Source organism: Centropristis striata, chromosome 4, assembly GCF_030273125.1.
Source record: "Centropristis striata isolate RG_2023a ecotype Rhode Island chromosome 4, C.striata_1.0, whole genome shotgun sequence".
Taxonomy (NCBI): Eukaryota; Metazoa; Chordata; class Actinopteri; order Perciformes; family Serranidae; genus Centropristis; species Centropristis striata.
This window is the reverse complement of record NC_081520.1, coordinates 25,981,966-26,004,701: the sequence shown is the minus strand read 5'-3', so window position 1 is coordinate 26,004,701 and position 22,736 is coordinate 25,981,966. Positions and strand designations below refer to the sequence as shown.

Sequence of the window (22,736 nt, the reverse complement as noted above, 5' to 3'; positions counted from 1 at the left end):
TGGAGCAGTTTGTGGTGCATCCTGTGTTTGTTCCTCACTCTGGACAGGAAATAGGAAACATTTCCCGTTCCTCTCTCTCCCCCTGCAGACAGGAAACGGTGGACTTTGCCGCCTTCGTTCGTATTCTGGCTCATTTCCGTCCGACAGTAACAAACTGGACCAGAGACGGAGCACAGACGGAGCCGGCCAACAGCAGGACCAGGAAACTCAAATGTCAGTCAGTTCTGCTTCAGTGTTGCATTTGTAATTCCTGACCCACTGATGACGGTTCTTCTGAGACAATGGTTTCTGTCTGTGTGTTTAGTTGCTTTCCAACTGTACGATCAGGACCGAGACGGGAAGATTTCCAGGGAAGAGCTTCTTGAGGTTTGTGAAACTCACTGTGTCTCTGATAAACACACACACTTGCACTCTGAAATATGTTTCACATCCATAGTTTATTTGATTAAACATATTAATACTTCACTGTGTTACCCACAGTCTCAATTTATGACATTCCCCTTCATTCCAGGACACTCCCAATGCTAAAGTCCATACTTGTTTGAGTATGTCCCAAAAAACATGCATACAAATGGACTTCTTTTTGCAGCCAGTGAAATCGCCCCCTGCTGGCCGTTAGAAATAATGCAGTTTTAAGGTTCTCCTACGATGGCTTAATTCTATATATATTATTATTCTGAAGATGCCAGTCTATGCAAAGCTTTTTCATGTGAATTTCACACTTTATACTACTTTACATAACTACCTGACTTCCAGTAGTAACCTTTTGTTTTACTTTTTTAACTTTTATTTGCTTTCAACTGCATGACCTTTTTTTCTAACCTTAAACAAGTAGTTTTGTTGCTACTAAAAAAAAAAAGGCACAGCTTCTTCCACTCTTCTACTTTCCTACTATAGGATCAGTCGTTTTACAAAAATGACCTTAAATGTGGTTAAAAGCATTGAGATGAATCACCATCTGGGGATAACAGTGCACACCTATCATCAAAAGGATTGAATGTAATTATTTCAGTCTTGACCTCATAAAGGTAGAGAAAGTTACAAGACATCCAACACTTAAGATACTTTGAAGCAACCCTGAATGCAACCAAACTCCTGGGATCAATAGGAATGACATAAAGATATAATGGTGCATCATCTGCATTGGAATTTACCAATATATGGTAGAAAGTCCTAGGGGACCAGAATCGTCCCTTGAGGTACACCACAAGTCCATTTTATAGAAATTTAGCTTCCAGATGACTCCCAAGAATAAGGATAGATATGAATTGATGAATGATTGGTTGCCTGACAGGTGCTGCGGATGATGCTCGGACTGCAGGTGACGGAGGAGCAGCTGCAGAGCATTGCTGAGCGAGCCATCCAGGAGGCTGACCTGGACCGAGACGACGCCATCTCCTTTGACGAGTTCAGGAAGGTGAGAGGAGACTAAATCAAGAAACAGTTCTGTTGTCTTCAGAAATGTTCCTGTTTTCTTCTGCACCATTTCTTTAAATGTTTAGAAAGGTTAAATCATGATGATGAAAACTCTTACGAAAATGCTTTTGCTGAATTGAATCTTAAAAAATGAATTGAATTCTTGCACTGTAATAATAATTTTACAATAATTTATTGATTAGAAATAAGCAATATGCTCATAATTATTCAGACAAGCTGTTTTTGCATGTTTTTTGGGGAACATGGACGATGCAAACATCAACACAAAGTGTTTCCAAATAAAGTCCTAAGCTATCATCAAATCTGCTCATTTAACAGAAACAAAATGCATTGTGAATTCTAGGAAAAGTATGAACCAAACCTAAAAATGAATTACTATTATTTTGTTTTCAGTCACTGGAGAAGGTGAATATCGATCACAAGATGAGTACTCGCTTCCTGAGTTAAAAACACAACCTGCTACAATTTTTGGACTTCCCTGTTCAAGGTGAAAAGAAGACGTTTAGATGTTTGTTTGTTTTTAAAACCTGCAGGAGGACACAGAGGACGAGTCTGATGCGTCATGTTTAAGGGCAGGAACAGACGACATGTGGTCGTGTGTTTGGAGGACTTGTTGAATTGAAGAGATTTTTCAGACACTGCTAAAAAATATGATGAAGCAAACCAGAGGAAACATGAAGAATGACTGAAAAGTGCTGCGTGTTTGTGCAGCTGCCAACTGAAGCATGAGAGCTGCCTTGTGTTTGAATAAGTAATAAAGTTTAATTTCATGCCAAAACTGATACCCAAACTCAGCACTAGCAGTTTGATTTGGAGCTGAGAAATGTGTCTGCAGCCTCCGCAGGACAGCAGGAATGTTTTCAGAGACAAAGACTTCAATGTGTGAGCAGCAAACAGTGTTCCACAAATGTGGAAAAAAAATCAAACTTTAAAGATGATTTCAGCTAGATATTTTTATCAAATGTTTCATGAATGTAAACGTTGGGACTCTTTGTGTGCAGTGAGGTTTGTTTGTGCTTTTTAATTAAATAACTCATATCAGTGTTTGTCTATCAGCAGTTTCCTTCTTTGGGTCAAACTGAACAAAGTTCTGTCTCGTGTGTCATGATCTGCAGGTTGAGCCTCATAAATATACAGGCTGATTCCAAGCAGAGATCTATCGATGCTGCCTGGTTGTCACTTCCCTGTCAGCTGTTTTTAATTTTAAATATTAATCAGATCTGTCAGGTCTCGTCTGTTCTGCGAGCCAATAACGGAACAGAGGATCAATCTCCAGGCTGATGATCCGTCATTAAATTACAGTTTGAAGCTGTAACTAATTTCAGCTGCTTTCACACACACAACCTGAACTCATTGAGACGTTACAGGAGGAGCTGTGAGGACATTTAACCATCGGTACCCTGCCAGCTCCTGACTACAAGGTCCAATCGAGGCCGTGTGTGAAGAGAGCAGGTCATTGTCTGGAGCTGATGATGTTTCTATCCTGCGACTGGCACGAAACTCTGACTGGAAGGAAGATTCAAGAACTTCTGGAATGAGCCGACAGCAAAGTCATCAAAGTCGACAAATTTAAACGGCTTCATGGTAAGGTTCATTGCTGGAACAAAAAGCTGCAGTTTGGTTGAATTTGTGCTCCGTCAGCACTTCTCTAAGGTTAGGGCCAAACAGTTCCTGGTTAGGCTCTAAAAGACAGTTTAAAGAGGAAATAAATGATGTAAATGCAGGAATTGAAGTAGTTAGGAGGACAACGTGACTTCTGGAAGTGACATAGTTCAGTAAAAACCTGATGGAGGAAGTTAAGAGATGTTTGAATCACATGCTGCACTTTGATAAAACATGGACACCAACGCTTTATGTCGTGTTTTGGTCATTTTACGTCATTTTTTTTTTTTTTGTCATTTTGTGCCTTTGGTTATTTTGTGTTTCTTTTTCTTTGTCTGTTTTTTTTTCGGTCATTTTGTGCCCTTTTTTTGTAATTTTATATATCTTTTGGTCATTTTATATCCTTTTTTTTTAGGTATCTTGGGTGAAAGTCCTGATGCTTTGTCTTCTCTGATTTGAGTATTTTTTGGCACAGCAAGCATCAATCCCAGTATAGAACGTTTAATCTTGGGCCTAAATTTTAATTCATGAACTGACCACACCATAAACTGCTGGGAAATGATCATTTTCGATGAGAATTAGTGATCATTTTTTTGTCTTTTTGGGGTACTATGGGCCACATAATCTCATTATGCCAGACGTCATACTTGCTTGACTATTTATGTAACTGTAGTACCTTAATAGCTGCATTTATATAATTTTTTGCCAGAAACATGTCCCTAAAAGGTTGTTTTTATGACGTGAGACCAAACATTCCTGAATTAGGGGTGCTTGTTATCTACTAGTGATGGCCCATAGTTCACCTTTACCGCCCTTCAGAAAATTTCAACCAAACACCAAAGATGTTTCTTTTGTTTTGTAGATGTTTGGGATGTACTATTGAGCTGAATAAAATTTTCTGAACATTTAAATCCTTGTACGTAGCGTGTCAGGTCTACATGCTGCCTTCTTGCTGCTGCAGGAAACAGCCCATAAAACACCAAATACACCCAAAAACATGACAGAAGACACTTGTCTTTGTCTAAAATATCACTGTGAGGTCAGACTTTAAAACCAGTAAATTTAAGAAGTGACACCAGAGTGTACGACTCACAGGTGTGTCCATATACTTTTGGCCATGTGGTGTATTGTTGTACTGCCTATTTGTGACCACCAGGTGGAGATATTGCTGAATGTTTTCTCTTCCTCTGGCAGTGGCTGTTACAAACTTTAATCCCATTTTATTTTATTTCATTCTAATAGAAAACATCTGTCAGCTGTCCTGGTGGCCTGCTGCTCTTTAAGTCTTCTTGTCTTTTCTGCTGAAAGACAATATGCTGTTTTGATGCTCTGCAGGTCTTTATCTTCTCCTCCTCCTCCTCCTCCTCCTCCTCCCTCTGCTCCTTCTCCTCCTCCTCCCCCTCTCTCTCCTCCTCCTCCTCCTCCTCCTCCTCCTCCTCCTCCTCTTCCTCCAGATGCACACGAATAAGACACAAAAAAAAACTCTGCAGATGTTTGGTTTAAATCTTTTCACACTTTATACACATCCATCGTTGCAACGGTTGTGATAAAAAAATATAATTACACACAATAAACAGCAGAGTTAGGTGGAGCGGGGCCCGGCAACGTCTCTCCTCTATGCTTTCTTCTGAGGCATTGAGGCGAAGAGCAGCCAGTACAGAGAGTAGCTGCATCCTGCACACAACAGAGATATTCAAAGATTCATTTTTCTTTATGTTTAGCTGGAGTAAGAAAGTTGTAAAGTAACAAACTCACAGCCAGCAGGAAAAACTGAACCTAAAGACTTTTTAGGTTCTGGTAGAAATATTTTGACCCACGGTCCTTCAATGAATCATCAGTTACAAACTTTTGCATTATAAAAAGTGACCCAAATGAAGCTTAAAATGTTGATTTTTGTGTCAGAATCTCTTTATTCTACATGTCTCATTTAAAATAAAGCGTTTGCACTAACCAGATCCTGTTAAAAACATTAAATTCTGCTCCTCAGAGACACTGTGAAGACATTATTGATTCTGCTGAAAATCTGTTTACACAGAGCAGAGAGGAGAGGACAGGAGAGAATGGAAACATGACAATACTTCAATATGTACAATATGTGGGAAAAAAACTGTTTAAAAAAAATATCTGTGACAAATGTGGACACTTGGAAAAGTGTTTATACAGTACTGTGCAAAAATCTTGGGCAGCTTTGAAGAATTGATGCTGGTCTAAAGGCAAAGGGTGTCACACCAAATATTGATTTGATTTAGATTTTTCCTTTTGTTCGCACACTTTGCATGGTGTTAATTGACAAAAATGACTATTGACATTTTTATTTTTTAAAACATTCTGATTTCACAGCATTTTTCATACATGCCTAAGACTTTTGTACAGCACTGTATATAAATATATAAATTTCATTTAATTCCAAATAAAAGACATTTATGAGAGGAATTCAACTTTTGTTTTGATTTCTGTCATTCTTAATGTGTTATTCTGCACAAAGACATGTTTGAGTTGTTCCCACTTCTAGCCATGATTGTGCTGATTCTATGAGGCTGTATGACTTGTAAATTTATATAGATTTTATGTATTACAGTGAGGAAAATGTAAAGAGAGTAAAAAATGCTCTGAAACAGCTCGTTTGGGTGGAGCGGGTTAAAACACAGAACGAGTGTATAAATGAGAACATATTTCCAGTGAATTCAGGTTTGTTGACAGATGTTTTGTGTTTCCGCCTGTTACTTTATAACTTTAAATCTCTTTTTCTGTGTCTCGGTGCTGAAATATCTCTGACTTTTGAAATCCTTGTTTATTCATAATAAACAAGGAGGAAGCTGGACGCCTGAAGCTTGATGTCATTTACAGAAAATGCCAAATGTGTTTGACCGTTTGCAACTTTTCAGGCCAAACGTCTGCATGTGTTACCTCCGATAGTTATCGCCATGGTGATACGGTAGAGCAGGACGTCGGAGGACCCTCCCTTGATGTGGACCGGCAGCCCGTTGTCCTGCTGCAGGTGAACACACAGACACAATATTAACAAACGGCTTCTGTCTCCTGTTTTCACATGTGTTCCATGTCCCTCAGTGCGGCGTGTCATGTTGTTTTGTTCTGACCTTCAACTGTTTCTGGAGAAATAATCGCTGCTGTCTAAGACTGACAGAGAAACTGAGACGTGTTGCAAAGTTTGATGGTGATGTAATAATTCTCACGGTGGGCGTTCTCTTTATTGATATTGGCTTTTATCGTGAAATGTAGCCTACCCTGATGCTAATCCAACAAAGTTTTAGAAAGAGATCATTATCTCAGGGGACTTTTATTTTATAATTCCACATGTATTTATTTCAGCAGATTTTTATTTTTATAATTCCATTTTTTCAGGGGGCTTTTATTTTTATAATTCCATATTTATTTATTTATTTATTCATTTATTCATTTATTTATCTGAGGGGACTTTTATTTTTAAATTAAATATTTATTAATATTTTATTTATTTATTTATTTATCTGAGGGGACTTTTATTTTAAAATTACATATTTATTTATTTTAGGGGACTTTTATTTTATAATTCCACATTTATTTATTTCAGCAGGTTTTTATTTTTATAATTCCATATTTTTTTCAAGGGACTTTTATTTTTATAGGCTTAATTCCATATTTATTTTTTATTATTATTATTTTATCTATCTGAGGGGACTTTTATTTCATAATTCCATATTTATTTATTTTAGGAAACTTTTACTTTTATAATTCCACATTTATTTATTTCAGTTGTCTTTTATTTTATAATTCCACATTTATTTATTTCAGTTGTCTTTTATTTTATAATTCCATATTTATTCATTTCAGTGCACTTTTATTATATAATTCCATATTCATTGCTATTATTCTGAAATCTACCCTGATGCTAATCCAGCAAAGTCTCAGAAAGAGGAGAGAGGCTTCAACACCATTTCCAGTGGCGGTTCTACACAGGGGCCTACAGGGGCCACTGCCCCTGTGAAGAAGCCCTTGGCCCATGCTGTGGCCTCTGTGTCAAATTAATAATAAAATGATCAATTTATAACGATGTACAACGGAACAATTCTTGCCTATTTTTTGTTCAAACAGTATCTCATTGTACACAAAAGGAACCCATAATGTGTACATTGTATAATAGTTTAATTGTGCAATAAAAGCTAAATATCAAGATTAAAAAAAGTAATTGTGCACAAAAATGAGAAATGTCATTGTCGTACAAAAATAATTGTTGATGTTGGTAAGTCTCATTGTTTCAATCAATTTAGTTTTTCCAAATATACTTAAATGATACTTTTAGCTAAAATAAAGGTTTAAGAATGCTTAAATATCATTTTTGACATTTTTTAATGTGCCCCTCTGATAAAACACTGGTCCCTCCTTGGCCCTCACAGGAAAACTGGTGTAGAACCGCCACTGACCATTTCTATATACTGAAACACTGCACAGCCCACCTTCAAATCCTCCCCTGCTTTATCATCTATTTGTCTCTTATAATAATTATTCCAACCATAATTTACTAAATGAACATCATGCTGTATTGAAGAAGACTTAAAACTAATGATTGAGACCATAAACTCATTATGAGAATGTTTACTGAGGTCACAAATACAGTCAGAAGTCGGCTCATTGTCCTGTTGACTTGCATACAAACTGACTTCTTTCTGCAGCCGGTGGAGTCGCCCCCTGCTGTATGTTAGACAGAATGCAGCTTCCACTGATAGGGCCCGGAGATCGCCTATTCACTGAAACATGTATTTTCAAGCTCCAGTGACGTTGTGGTCAGAACTAACTGATGTTTACTTAATTAATCTTTATATGCAGGACTTTAGCTTGTACCTGAGTATTTTTACATTCTTGATTTAGTACTTTTACTTCAGTAAAATATTTGAATGTTTCTTTGACCTCTGTGTCTGCACCTGAAAACATTAATGCTATCCATTCCCTCCATGATTTAAATTACTGCAATGGAGCCAATTTAAGTTTTGCAACTTTTTAGAATAAGCAAGTTACTCTGAATATTTTCTAAATCTGTCACTTCAGGAGCTCACGTCATCCTTGTGACACCTGAACTATTCTGGCATTTACAAGCATTTTTTTTACTTTTAAAAAGGGTCTTTTAAAACGCCTAACCAGGATTTTTAGCTCTAATCATAGAGGAGTAGTTTTGTAACGTAGTCGTAAGTAAACAGTGACCTTTTTAACTAAATGTTACCGCTTTGGTTTTCAGTGAATGGTCATTGAACGGACTGATAACAACCTGCTTAACCTGCTAGCATGCGGGCATATTAGGGGCCGTATGGGCCATAATTCATTCTTCCCTCTCACATACACAATTTTACCTTTCACATTCACAAAAAATGTGTGTATGTGAGAGGTAAAATTGAGAATGTTAGATGTAAAATTGTGTATGTGAGAGGGAAGAATGAATTATGGCCCATGAGGTCCCTTATATGGGGCAGGCACCACCTGATACCATTCAGTCGTCTGATAACATTAGAAACACAAGGTTTATTTGCAGCAGGGGTTCTCTGGGGCGTTCAGACTGATGGAGAAACTTCACAGAGGAAACATCTCGGCTTGAAACTACAGATTCATACTGGAGGGACAATCCTCTCTGTGTCAGATTCTCAAGCTGTGTGTTTCTAGATAATGATCAAAAATCAATGAATCAGCAATGAACCTCTCTGGATCTGAGGACCAGATTGTTTCTCTCCTCCAGCTTACTGTTTCTTCCTAAATGTTAGTTTTCTGCTTTTTTGTGTTTTGCTTCGCTGCAGTGTTGCTGGTAAAACCAACAATACGGAGCCAGTTTTCCATTAAAATCTGAAGATATTAATCATCATCCTTCTGTCGTCTCCTCTTGTGTTACCTGGAAGAGTTTCTGGGCCTCGGGGACTTTGTTCCTCAGCTGTCTGGCGGAGCTGCTGAAGGCGCGGCTCATGGCTAGAACTGGAACTTTCTGGAAACACAAATAAACAGGAAATTTAGTTTCGAAGCTTTCTTGGATTAGGTGCAGGTTTGGAGAACAGAGCAGCGGTTCAAATACAACCTGACAGAATAGATAATGACATCTCTGAGCTCTAAGTCATTTTGCAGGTGTTTCCTATTTGGACCATTTGGACCTCTGCAGCTTCTCTGGAATCAAGCATCTTGTGCTAAACTTTGTAAATGTTTTCCAGTGAAGACTGGATAAAAAAGCACAGACTTTCCCTCAAGTGCAGAGAGAACCAGGCAGGAAACTGCAGCAGCTGGAGACCAACACGTCTTTTATTGAAACTCTTGTGGTTTTTATGGGTTTGGCAATTCTCACTGTGGGAAAATAATCACTTGCATTGTTACAATGTTTCACAACTATAAACACAAACCAGTTACTCTGTTTTATTTAATACCAACTGGACAGTTCGAACGACTGAGGGAGGCCATTTAAGGGAATATAAATAAATAAATAAATAAATAGGTGAATAAGTCAATAAAAAGGCTTATGGAATGGAGAAATAAATCCTGAAATTAATTTTAAAAAAACTGAAGCATCAACCACATTTATATATTTCAGTTGATTTTTTTTCATAATGCCACATTTATTTGTGTCAGAGGCTTAAACTCCATTATTCCATATTTATTGATCTCTGGGCCCTTTCTTTTTTGATAATTCCACATTTACTTCTTAAATATTTGAATTTGAATGATGGTTTTGTTAATTTCAGGGACTTTAATATAGAAATATTTATTTAATAAATATTTTTTTTATTTATTTGTTTGTTTGTTTATTCAAAACAGACTTAAATCACATTAAATTCAGGTGTGATTAAGCCTTGAGACTGGACCTGCCTTAAAAATAAAAAAAGGAAATGAAATATCACTTTTTTTCCCCAACATGGGACCTTTAAACCTCACAGCTCTGTTTAGAGTTTGGTCTGTAGTATTTGAGGTCGGTGTGAATCTCTTGCAGCAGGAAAAAGTCTTCACCTTAGTATTAACAAAATACTTTCTTAGATATAAAAGCAGCCTGTATATATCACTTATATTATTTAATTATTTACTTTGTTGCTCTGTGAGCAAAACCTGATTTTACAGCAAAAACTTCTGACTTTAACTTTAATTTCAGGTTGTGGATGTTTACAACTTTTATCAACTTTTAACATGAAAGTGACTTCATGTTGACAGCTGAATGGAGAGCGTTCACCTTCCTGCCTTTCTTTCTTTTATTTTGGAAGTCCAGCGTTTCCTGCTCTGAACTGATGTCCTGTCTCTTTAAGAAAGCAGGAGTTTTTACCACCAAGGTCACCTCGGGTAGCTGCAGACACAACGAGCCTGCTGCAGCCAATCACAGCCTCCGAACATGACACACCGACCAATCAGGAGGCGTGAAAGAGTGAGAGTGTGTGTGTGTGTGTGTGAGAGAGAGAGAGAGAGAGAGTGTGAGTGTTATGAGGGTAACCAGTCCTTAATATAAATATCTGAGGCCAGACATAAACTATAACTGCTGCCTGAACACGTTGTTCATCACATTACAGCAGATAAATGAACACGATGCGGGAAAACTGTGAAAATCAAGAACTATCTTTCCTTTAAAAACTGCCTATGAACAGAATCCCACCAAGAATCAGGTTTTACTGTAAATGCAATCTGCACGATAAATAATATTGATTTCTGTGAGACGTTCAAACTGTATTTTGTAAAGAGAAATCTTGAAATAGTTTGTGCAGAGTGTGAAATCTGAAACATGAAATCTGAAACATGACACCATGATTTCTGTCTGATCTCTACTATTTTAACTTGTGTTATTCTGTTAAAATTCAACAGCTCCACTTCCTATTGGTCTGCAGAATATAATTTAAAATAACTAGTTTGTTTAATGGCGGAATAAAGTGTTTGTGTTGTTTCTGAATGGATGCACATGAAAAGGAAATCTAAGTTATCATAATGAAAACCTTTCTTTATATATGGATTTGTAGTATCTCAAAATACTGAATTACATTTTTTTTACACATTTCTCAGTATCTTGAAGTAATTATTCCTCAAATTTTTAGACACAGCCATTATTTAGCCATCATTATACATTTGTGGATAATGAATTATTATTTTCAGAAAGTATTGTTTTATTATTTTACTCATTTTGGGTCATTTCTCCTGATTGTTTATCATCATCTGGAGATGCTGACTACGAGAAAGTTTCTCATAATAACAAAGACAAACCGGATCACCACCAGGCATCAACTCTGGTGTTTTTTTTTATTGATTTTTTCTTTTCTTTTCTTTTTTTATTATTTTAATTTATTTTTTATTTATTGGTGACAATACGATTTATTTTAATATTTTTTGTGTCGTGTCTCAGCTCTTAGACAGCTGATCATTAGAAACTTTCTATGTATTATTATATCTCAAAATTGATGATATTGTTGATGTCATTATATTTATATAATATTTAGTAAGTTTGATTGCACTCAAAAGTATGTATATTTGTTTATTTGCTTAATGAAGACCATGTGATGCAGCTGAAATCTCCGGAACAAGTTAAGATGGTTTCAGTTTGACATGTTATCATAAGAATGTTTTGTTACTATTTAAGGGTCAAATGAAAAATATTTGAAACACTAATTACATGATTTAGATATTAAATATTCTGCAAAAAAAGTGCATTTAAACAAGTGGATACGAAGCAAAACTGCAAGAATTATTATGAAAATACATCAACATGAGAAAATATGATGAAGTGAGTAAAGTATAAACACCTTAAAACGTAAATAAGTTCAGTATTTGAGTTTTGTAGATTCTACGACTGAAGATCAACAGACTGAGTCATGACCAAGTGTGTGTGTGTGTGTACGTGCCGAGCTGCAGTTTCCTACTAACAGCAGCAGATAACAGGTGAGAGCAGTTTGCAGCAGGTTGAGTGAGGTGACAGACAGTGTGTGTGTGTGTGTGTGTGTGTGTGTGTGTGTGTATTTATAGATCATATATTAACCTCATGTGACACAAACACATTAATAATTATAATAAAGTCGAGCTTCTATGAAAGTCTTGTGTCCAAAGGTCAGGCCTGGTCACCTCAACCCCCCTTCCTCCTGCACAAACACACTTTATTCTATCTTTCCTCGTCCTGATTTCGACTTTTATCTCCTGAAATGTTTCCAGACGCTTTAGAGACACAAACAGACACAAAACAGAGCAAAGACAGAATAAAAGACAGTTTATAGTTACCAGGAGGTGATTCATGTCTGTAGCTGAGTGTCGAGCTGCGCTGCCTCGCTTCACCCTGACAAGGACATGCACGCACACATGCACACACACACACACACACACACACACACACACACACACAGAGAGAGAGAAACACATACAGTATCAGTGTTTCTGAATCTCTGCCAAACTACGATCTGCTGCAGAGGCCAAACTGAGCGCTCGGCAACATGCAGGAAACAAACAGAGTTATTATTAATTTAATAATCTGCTGGAGCTGTAAAACTGATTAACTCAACAATGTATCCTGGCTGTGTTTTTAATGGACTTTTTTTCTGCAGGAAACCCAAAAGCTTCAAGTAGAGCTGCAGGTCCAAGGTGCGTCACAGAGGACAGAGCTTCAGGACAGTTTAATGATTGTTTTTTAAATAAAGAAGAGTATTTATCATAGATTAGTTTATTGGCCAGATTAGTTTATTGGCCAGGCACCAAAAATCTCACTAACCTCTTCTACTCCTCTGCACTCAGCTGCCTGTCTGTCTTTCAGAGGCTTATTTTTAATGCCACAGTGAAGATATTTGGTATCATATGAAACTAAAAGACCACAGGAATCCACTGGGACTAATGGACACCAGGTCATGATATCTTGCTGGGAAGCAGATTAAATACATTTTAGCGGGGGAAAAACTAGAAATGCCGTTTTCTAAGGGGTCCCTTGACCTCTGAGCTCAACACATCTGAATGAAAATGTGTCCGCATGAGTCTCTCCTTTACAGTAATGGCCAATTTAGAATGATAACATGCAGTTTTTCTGCAGAAAAATTTCTAATTGTGTCCTCTTGCATGTGACTCTTTGTGCATCCTGGGGTCCCTGAACAGTCTGTGAGCTGCATAAATCGGGTCTGACTGGAAAGCTGAGACTCTTGTTTTTTTTTTTAAAGATTATTTTTTTTGGCATTTTACATGCTTTATTGAAAGCGAGAGACAGATAGAAAGGGGGTGACAGAGGGGAGGATATGCGGTAAAGGGAGCTCAGGCCGGATTCGAACCCGCCTCTATACATGGGGCGCCTGTGTAACCCACTACGCTACGGACCACCCCAAGCTGAGACTCTTGTGGAAAAAAAGCATTATTTTATGTCGCAGATTCTTAGATTATATTTTTTTTATCTTGTTTGATTTGTTAGAAGCCTGAGATCAAGTTCTAACGCTACAGAGAAGATGTTGGCATCTTATTAAACTTCTATGGGTACGGCGACAAGGCTCCTCTTTACAGACATGCCCGCTTTATGCTGATAAATATGCAGTTTGGGGCAGAAACAATGTTTATATTTGTGCACACTGCAGTCCCTAAACAGTCTGTGAGTTGCATAAATCAGGAGAGACAACAAGACATTTTAGACATGACATGCCCACTTTATGCACTTTTTCAAAGCAGCTTTGAGCAGAAACCACACAGTTACTGCAGTAAAATGTGTTAATTTGAACTATTGCATATGAATCTTTGTGCATCCTGGGTTCCCTAAACCGTATGTGAGCGGCATAAATCAAATCTGACTGGAAAGCTGAGACTCTTGTGGATTTAATGAGCCCAATGTTCTTCATGTGTGATGGTGTTAGTGAGTGAAACTTGAGCTTTAGAAACTTGAGAAATCCACAAAATGTCAAAATTTTCTGAAACCAGATGACAGCATGGCTATTTCTCTGCTGTTGTAAAGCTCTTGGTGTCTTGAATCAGAATCAGACAACTGTTTCTCCCACACTGTGCCTGAGTCCTGTAATCTCCTGTAATCTTGGCGTACACTTTAACTATGCTATTAAGACTGCTGTTGTTTTTCACAGTCAGCCTGATAAAACAGCAGATAAAAGAAGCTATTGATGTAATGTTCTGGAGGGATTAACTGACTTTTTTTAATCAACTCTCGAGCAGTAAAAAAAAAAAAAAAAAAAAAAGGTCAAACTTAGCACGAAATCTGTTTTCTCCATTATTTTTCATAAACTGTTGCAGCTGTTTTTTGGTTGATGCCATTTGTTACACTAATTTGGTGCTAAATGTAATTTCTAACCTCTCAGAAAGACCGTTCCATCAGCCTGCCGGCGGCAGACCAGGTGGTCTGAACCTTTCTTTCGGAGGCTGCAGTATGTCATGATATCATGTCAGGAAGTTGCAGAAATATCTAGTTTTTATTATTTATGTCTACTTTATGCTGATAACATGCAATTTAAGGCAAAATCCACATAGTTTTTTCTTTTTATTTTTTATGGACTATTGTACTAAATATAATCCTGTGAAAAATTAACAGGTGTACATTTTAGAACACTTGACATCCTCCAAGTTGTATTATTACTATTAAAATCTCTTTCTTTTATTTGTAAACCTTATTATTGTTTTGATATTTGATTTGACTCCACCTAGGTTTTTGTTTGTTTGTTGTTGTTTTTTTGTTGCTTTTATTTTTCTACTATCATTCTGTTCTTTCGTGTTGATTTCAAGCATAAATTAACATGTACCTTCTTTATTTTTGTATGTGAACGAAAGAAAAAAAACAATAAAGAGAAGTTAAAAAAAAAAATTCCACATAGTTTTTCTCAGTACAAATGTGCTTTGTCCATCTACTGTGTTGTGTAATTTATTGGTCCAAGTTGTAGGTCAAATAGCTCATAAATTAGTTTTTAAAGGAGTCCAATTGGAAAAAATTACTTCTCTTATCTTTAACAATTAATCAAAAGCCCCGTTGGAAAACAGCTCCAAAAAAACTCTCTAACAAGTCTCAAAAATCTTCAAGCAGGAGTCCAAGATCTTGTGACACACTTTATTATCGATAAAAAGTGGAGAGAACAAATATAATACACACAAGGTGCAGTCCATAAGCTCTCTAACTCGAAATGACACTTACATGAGATTTTATAGAGAAATCACACACATCTGTCCATCCCATCATTAATATTTATTATGACCTTTCCTCCAATAAAATTTGTTAATTCTTTAGATTTCTCCTCCTAGGGGCTGCTCCAAATCCGCCCCCCCTAGGTGCAGGTGGCATTACCTCATCCCCTGGCAGAGAGACATCAATATGTTTAGGGGTTGAAAATATTACCATGATTTAAAATCCCGCATTGGTTCTCATAGGGCCTTTCTATGCTTTATTTACTATGATTTAAAATCACTCATCGGTTCCCATAGGGCCTTTCTATGCTTTATCTACTATGATTTAAAATGATCCGTTAGTTCCCACAGAGTTTTTCTATATTCTTACCTCTCACTCATCTCTGTTTGTCATATACAGAGCCTTTTCTATTTTTCATTTCTCACTCAGAGTATGCTACTGTATTTAGCCCTTGTAAATGCTGCTTCTTGCCCAGCTGGGTAACCTTGCTTCTTATTCTTATTCTTGCTTCTCTTTTATTCTTACCAGCACTTAAAACAACATCTCTGGCGAAAGATCACAGGTGTTTTTCTGGCACAAACTTAACATTCTTATCTAGGCCTTATTGTACTTCTCCTCTCTTCCAGTACTTCTCCACCTTTCAGTTAAATCTCTGCAGCATATTGATTATACATATAACATCATATAGATCACTCAGGGTTACATTATTTAATCACACTTTGTCATACAAATAGCTACATAGTACCTCTAGAGACCCTCATAAAGAGATACTAGCTTAACTCTCACCACATTATTTACTCTACATTATCCCCCCTATGTGACTTAATTAGTCACATCTCAGTAATGTCGCCGTCTAAAGATGGCTGTAGCCACCCTACTAGGTTCACTTTATCACTATTGACAAGGATCCATTTTTACGGCTTAAGTGGGAGTTTTGCCAGCTCTCACAAGGACTAGGTGCAAGCCTTAAACTCGTTTCCCAAGCGTTTTAGCGTTACAGTAGTATATGTATGAGGTCACACAGGATATATAATTCCAGCACACTGGTCCAGTATATATTTTCACACAAATCTTAGTGCGGTGATACAGTAGATAAATGTAATGTGACAATCAAAACCTTTACCAGTGTTTGACTAACTTTATCAAATGTAGTGTGACAATTAAACCTTTACCAGTGTTTGACTAACTTTATCAAATGTAGTGTGACAATTAAACCTTTACTATGAAATCTCCAAAAGGGAGCTACAATACATCACACATTTTGAGTCATATAAAGTAAACATGATTATACCATGGTAAAAAGAAATTAAATCTACTGAGATGAAGATCTTTTGCTCCATGTGCCAGACGCACAGTGGAGTGCCACCACCAGGGAGAGGTTACATGTGATGCCTGGTGATGGGGTTCTCAGCGTTCCTCAGGTCCAGGAAGGTCTCAGATGTAGAGGATAGGGACCCCGGGTCCCTCATCAGGGCTTGGTAAACGGATAGGAGTGGTGGGTGAATATGAGGGTGATGGGCTTCGAGGAGAGGGTGCTGGGCTGCGGTGAGTGGGCAGGTTGTCTTCGTCTGCGATCATATCAGCCAATGCCCGAGTTAGTGCCACACGACATGGCGCATTAGGGGAGAGTTCCCGAGTGTGGCGTCTGTAGATTTCCAGCTCACGTAGGAGGCGCCTCACCAGGGTTTGTTTGTCAACCCGGATTTCCATCTCGTGCCTCCATCTGGCCAGCAATCTCTCCCGCTCGCTGGCCCACTCCTGTTTCATTGCCTCTCTTTCAACAGCCCATGCTCTCTCCAGCGTCTTCCTGGTGCTAGCCCACACTCTCTTCTGTGCTGCAGCCGCTTCGAGGCGGTCACGCTTTGCTGCCCAGTTGATCCGGGCCTTGATTCTGGCCCTTTCCTTCCGGAGGTTGGCAACCTCTTCAGGGGTACGGCCCTTCAGGTACCTGGAGAATGCCGCCATGGTCATTTTTGCCAATGCCTCTGCTCCTCCCCCTGGCTGCAGTAGGACGTAGTTGGCCTCCTTCTCCTCCTCGTCCGATGAGGAGGATTCGTCAATATCCTCAGTCGCCGGCCTTCCTTCTCCAATCATCATCTGCCCCTCCCACTGGCGCTGTAGAGACTTCTGGGCCACTGGCAGCTGCATATGCCGGGGAGTTTTGGCAGTACACTTGGATGGTCTCACCTGCTGATTCCCTGGCCCTGGTTTTGGTGGTGCGGGTTGTTCCAACAGCACCTGCAGCATGCTCGGTCCCTGCGCAGGAGACGGGTCGTGCATCCGAGACATCCATTGCTCAGAAGGGTCACCTGGGAGCCACGCCTGTTGAGGGAAGTGGTGGGAACTGTGTGGCCTTAGCCTCTATCACAGTTTTGACCTGTTGGAAGATAGCCTTGTATATTTGCGTTAGATGTTTATATTGTTCAAGCGGAGGCCCTTCATAGGGTCCTCTGTAAAAGGGGACCGGCATCGGTCTCCCTGTTAGTGCTTCATGCAGTGTTAGGTGGGTTAGTCTGTTACACTGTGTTCTCATGCTCATCAAAGCAAGTGGCAATGCCTCCACCCAGCTTAGCTTATGGTCACTGTCAGCCATAATTTTTGTGATTTTGTTCTTCAAAACTCCATTAGCTCGTTCTACTTGTCCCTGTGACTGAGGGTGATACACACAGCCATATTTCTGCTTAATTCCTAGCATTTTCATGGCAATTTTCATCACATTAGCTGTAAAATGCGGACCATTGTCAGAGCTCATTACATCTGGTATTCCAAACCGTGGAAAAACTTCTTTACACAGAAACTTAGCTGCTGACCTCGCATCTGGACCTTTTGTTGGAACTGCTTCCACCCACTTGGTAAACCTGTCCACAACCACAAGAATGTACCTGTAACCATTCTTTCTGTCTATCATATCTATGTAATCCATTTGTAGATGGTGAAATGGCCCTTCAGGCACCGGAACATGTGCTAACGGCGTCGTGAACGATCTCCTGACATTATTCGTGTTACATACCGTGCATGCATTTATCCATCTATCAACTCTGTGTGCCAACATTGGTGACCACCAGACTGCTTGCAGTCGTCTCAATATCTCCCCCCTAGCGACATGGTCTTGACCATGCGCTTCCTGAATGGCAATCGATACCAATGCCGGTGGGAGGACAAAATGACCCTGCGCACTGAGCCAGAGGCCATTTTTATGTGGGTCTGGATTATTTTGGATTTTAATTGCGCCTCTTTTGATCCATATTTGATGTGACCACGGACCGGCTCTTTCCTGTGCTTCTTTAAGAGATGTTATGTTTGTTATAGGTTCCAGATTCTCTGCCATTAAAAGTGGTCCCATGCATGTGGGCGTAGCTACACGTTTAGCTGCTTCATCTGCTAAATTGTTGCCTTTGGCTATCAGGGAGTCAGTTTTTTGGTGGGCCGGGCATTTGATAATAGCAAGTGCTTTAGGGAGGTGTATGGCCTCTAGCAGAGCTGAAATAGCTTCCCCATGAGTTACTGGAGAGCTATCTGCCCTTAAAAAACCTCTTTGCTTCCACGTGACGCCATAAACATGGCACACGCCATAGGCGTATTGTGAGTCTGTATATACATTTAGGGTCTTACCTGCTGCCAAGTGACATGCTGCAGTCAAAGCCTTGATTTCTGCGAGCTGCGCTGAACAAGGCTGGTTAAGTTTAGTGGCTTGTACCTCATAGAAAGAGCCGTCAGACTGCAACTGTATTATGGCGTAACCAGCGTGGTTTCCTGCTGCATCTCTTAAACAGGAACCATCCACAAACAGAGTTATTTCAGCAGTTATTGGTTGATTATCTAGATCTTTACGTGGTTTCATGAACTCATCTGTTGTCTGGAGACAGTCATGTGGTGTCCCGTCTACAGGAGTCACCATCCGGGTGGCAGGATTGATTGTGGTGCATCTTTGTACTGTAAGCTCTGGGGCAGCAAGGATTACCTCATAGCCTGTCCGTCGAGCCTGTGTCAGAACAAATCTGGGACTTGTGATTAGTGCATGTAATTGATGTGACGTATACAAAATAGTCGGGTGTCCCATTGTGATGCTTGACGCTTTCTGAAAGGCAAAAGCTGCCGCTGCCAATCCCTGATAACATGGAGGAAGACCTGTTTCAATGTTATCCAGCTTGGTGCTATAATATGCTAATGGTTGCTTACCACTGGGAGTGTCCTGCATCAGAACCGCACACGCATAACCTGCTTTTTCTGCAACATATAAGTGGAACACATTAGCATAGTTAGGATTACCTAGTGCTGGCGCTGTTCGCATGTCTGCTTTGAGGGCTTCAAAAGCTCCCTCTGCCTCAGGGTGCCACTGTAGCGTAGCCGAGCCGTCCGTCTGACCCGTGGCTCGTATCAAACCTCTTAACGGGGCTGTTTTAATAGCGTAGTCGCAGATCCACGGGCGGCTGAACCCCGCCATCCCCAGAAAGGAGAGCATTTGCCCCACCGTTTGTGGTTTAGGGGCTTTTGTCACTGCTTCGATCTGGGAGGGTGCAATAGCATGCTTGCTGCCACACAGTTGCCTGCCTAGATATTCAACCTGTGGCTGACAAAATTGTAATTTGTCTTTACTTACTTTGTGTCCCCCCTTTGCTAAAGCCTGCAGGACCAGGACTGAGTCATGCTCACACTGCGCCTGAGATGTGCTACAAACTAAGAAGTCATCAACATACTGCAAAACAATGCTAGTGACATTTACGTGTTGTAAATCATCTGACAATACTTTGTTAAAAATCGATGGGCTCTCGACATATCCCTGTGGGAGGCGTGTGTATGTGTATTGTTGTCCTTTGAATGTGAATGCAAACAGAAACTGTGATGCGGGATGTAATGGCACACTGAAAAATGCTGAGCATAGATCAATGACTGTGTACCAGCAGGCGTCATGAGGGATATTTGAAAGTAATGTGTGTGGATCTGGTACTATAGGTATCTCTGCACCCACTACTGCATTGATGGCGCGTAAATCATGCACCAGTCTGTAGTCATCTGAGCTTGGTTTCTTTATAGGAAAGATAGGAGTGTTACAGGGACTTTTGGTTGGTTTTAACACACCTGCTGCTACCAGGCCCTTGATTGTTGTTTCTATCCCTGTTACTTGATGTGGTTTCAGAGGATATTGTTTCCTGTACGGTAGGATAACATCCTGTTTTATTTTTATTTTTACTGGTTGTGCAGATTTTACTAATCCTACATCTGTTTTATGTTTTGACCACAACCCGGATGGTATGTTACCCAACAGTTCATTATGTTTTTCTGAAAGTGGCATTTGAGTAGGCGGCCTTTCACTGAGCAGCACCTGAACAGGTTGTACTTCTTCATAGGTGCGCACAGATATCTTCATGAACTGTCCATTAAGGGATGTCTGCACATGTGTGTCAGTTGTGAATTTCCATTCCTGTATTTGCTGCGCTGCCTTCACCATTGGTCCCAGATCGTGTGACTCATAGCCTTTGGTTGTCATGAGTGTAACATGTGGGGCAGAATTAGGCACAGCAAACCAGTCTCTTAAGTCACGCCCACACACATTCAGGTTAACGGCTGCCGCCGCTCCTTGTGGTCCAATGTATATGTTTTCACAAGCTATGTGCACAGGAGCTTTTTGACACAGCAAGTCTGTCCAACAGGTTCTGTAATCTTGATGTTGTTGTTTGTCATCAAACATCATTGTGCAGTGCAACGGCAATCGTGGCCCCTATGCTGGAGGCAGCTGTTTCTAAACAAACATCCTCCACTTCTGCCATTTTTCTTCAAGGTGTGATGGATTTTGTAGTTGGAGCCAATACACTGTAGGCTGGACCTGCTGTCGTTTGCTGATTTCTTTAGCACGCTGCATCACCATCATTCCAGATGTTTTTTCTTTTATGAAGTCCAGTTTCAGGCCTTTGTCTGTGCAGATGATTGTCGCTTTCAGCGGGCACAAAATGTCTCGTCCCAAGAGGTTGATGGGCGTATTTTCTGATCACTGCCAGGTTCTTTTTTGTTGTGGCTAGTACGGGAAAAACGTGCCTGATAATCTCTTTTATTTCTTCTTCCCTCGGAGCTGCTGCTTTCTGTGTCAGAAGAGTCATCACTGGAGCACACTGTGTCAGGCTCAGCTTCAGTGTGGTGTGCCTTGTTGCCAGATCTTCTCACCTTATCTCGGACAATGTCACTGGAGGTCATGCTCTTTTTATCCTCTTCTCCAGATACTTCTTCATTTGGTTGTGTGTTCCAGTTAATTGTGAATTTTCCCATCATTTGTCCTTCAGTGGTATCTCCCTGTGCCCTTAGTGGATATTGTCCTGTCCCGGATGGGCCAGCAGGGGGAGCTGTAGGAGACTGAGCAGTGGTGAGAGCCACAGGTGGGATCATGGGCTGAACAGTAGGGGGCGCATATGGTGGAGGCTGAGTCATCTCCCCAGGTGCTGCAGGCGTGGTCTGTTGTTTCGTCTCCTCTTTATCCTTCATGGCTGGCATCTGTTTGACGTCCATCACATGTTGTCTGGCTGTTTCTCTGAACCAGCTGAGCACCTCTCTTTCTCTGGCCCGTTTCCCTTCTCTGCTGTTACTTGTGTCCTTGGCCTTATAGTGCTTGATGTTGGCCTCCACCTCTCTACAGCATGCTGCTTCGAACGTCCCGTTAGTGGGCCAGCACAGTCTGCCATTTGTACGTCTGTTCCACCTCTTCATGCACTTTTGGATCTGTTTGGCATAATCCGGGTGTTGTCTTATTACTAGTTCTACTGGGGTTAACAATCCTCCGCTTTTTATCATTTTAGCGCCCATGATCTCTTGTTTAGCTCCCGTATCCTGCCTAGTAAGTTCCGGCTGTCCCTCTTCTCTGGTTCTGATATGAACTATTATTTTGCTAACAGTTATCCCAACTTTTTTCCACCATTGGGGGGAGTTGTAAAGCAAATTCTCAGTCCTGTCCTTGGCTCGGGTTTTCACTATGTATTCAAACTTTCCTGTATACTCCTGCGATGGTTAAATCGTCAGGAATGCCCAGCGACGGGCGCAACGGGAGGGTGCCTTTAATTAGGGGATTTTGGCACAAACTCTCTAATATTGTGGCTAGGGTGGGGCCCAGATTCTACGTATTATTCCTTCCCACGACACTGCAGGAAATTCCTTTTTGGTTTGGGTTAAATTAAGAATTCGAGTGAGGTGTCACAACTTTTGACAGATCTTCTGTTCTGTCTGCCAGTGCTCTATGCCGTATACGTCAATTTATGACCGTTCCAACAATAAATGAGTTCTGATACCATGGGTTTCAATGTCTCCCTCAGTAGTAATATGTTCAGGGGTTAATTTTCATCTTCACTCTCACTACTCATTCGATCTTTGGCCATATATTCTCTTACTCCTCCTTATTTCACTATTTTGGGTTATTTTATACCTTCTTACTGTACTATTGTGTATTTTTCCTTCTTTAACCTATTTATTTCTATTTATTTATATATATATATTTATATTTAAATTTATTTATATATAATTTTCACTTCAACTCTCAACTACTCTCCAAATAACTCCACTAAGAGCCTATTTATTTCTATTTATTTATATGTATATATTTATATTTAAATTTATTTATATATAATTTTCACTTGAACTCTCAACT

At 39.7% G+C, this 22,736-nt stretch overlaps 3 protein-coding genes across 3 annotated transcripts in view; 1 reads left to right on the top strand and 2 right to left on the bottom strand.

Annotated features, from left to right (window-relative positions):
* Positions 1–2,491, top strand: part of chp2 (calcineurin-like EF-hand protein 2) — a 55,133-nt gene extending 52,642 nt beyond the window's left edge. Inside the window, exons 5-8 of the mRNA XM_059332023.1 lie at positions 89–213; positions 305–366; positions 1,295–1,417; positions 1,831–2,491. Coding sequence (XP_059188006.1) covers positions 89–213; positions 305–366; positions 1,295–1,417; positions 1,831–1,884 — 364 coding nt within the window. The 3' untranslated portion in view covers positions 1,885–2,491. The remainder of the gene's footprint in view (positions 1–88; positions 214–304; positions 367–1,294; positions 1,418–1,830) is intronic.
* A 2,041-nt stretch (positions 2,492–4,532) lies between these two features.
* On the bottom strand, positions 4,533–12,399 carry LOC131970774 (cytochrome c oxidase subunit 7A2, mitochondrial). The gene is made up of 4 exons (XM_059332219.1): positions 12,244–12,399; positions 8,912–9,001; positions 5,947–6,031; positions 4,533–4,713 (listed from the first exon to the last, which is right to left on the bottom strand). The coding sequence occupies exons 1-4, from the start codon at positions 12,379–12,381 to the stop codon at positions 4,655–4,657; spliced, it is 372 nt and encodes a 123-aa protein (XP_059188202.1). The 5' UTR covers positions 12,382–12,399; the 3' UTR covers positions 4,533–4,654.
* Positions 12,400–16,543: 4,144 nt separating this feature from the next.
* LOC131970682 (uncharacterized) lies at positions 16,544–20,812 on the bottom strand. Its single transcript, XM_059332111.1, has 2 exons — positions 18,471–20,812; positions 16,544–17,431 (listed from the first exon to the last, which is right to left on the bottom strand). Exons 1-2 carry the CDS (start codon positions 20,799–20,801, stop codon positions 16,544–16,546), a joined length of 3,219 nt encoding a protein of 1,072 aa, XP_059188094.1. The 5' UTR covers positions 20,802–20,812.
* Positions 20,813–22,736: the final 1,924 nt, after the last annotated feature.

What these genes read in the sequence shown, in the direction of transcription:
- LOC131970774 (XM_059332219.1), bottom strand. Translation starts at nt 12,381, where the DNA reads ATGTGTTTCTCTCTCTCTGTGTGTGTGTGTGTGTGTGTGTGTGTGTGT. An exon ending in CAGACATGAATCACCTCCTG is followed by an intron (nt 9,002 to 12,243) that starts GTAACTATAAAC and finishes TTGTGTTTCCAG; the next exon opens with AAAGTTCCAGTTCTAGCCAT. An exon ending in CATGGCGATAACTATCGGAG is followed by an intron (nt 4,714 to 5,946) that starts GTAACACATGCA and finishes TGTTGTGTGCAG; the next exon opens with GATGCAGCTACTCTCTGTAC.
- LOC131970682 (XM_059332111.1), bottom strand. Translation starts at nt 20,801, where the DNA reads ATGATGTTTGATGACAAACAACAACATCAAGATTACAGAACCTGTTGG. An exon ending in CAGATGAAGCAGCTAAACGT is followed by an intron (nt 17,432 to 18,470) that starts GTAGCTACGCCC and finishes TTCCCTCAACAG; the next exon opens with GCGTGGCTCCCAGGTGACCC.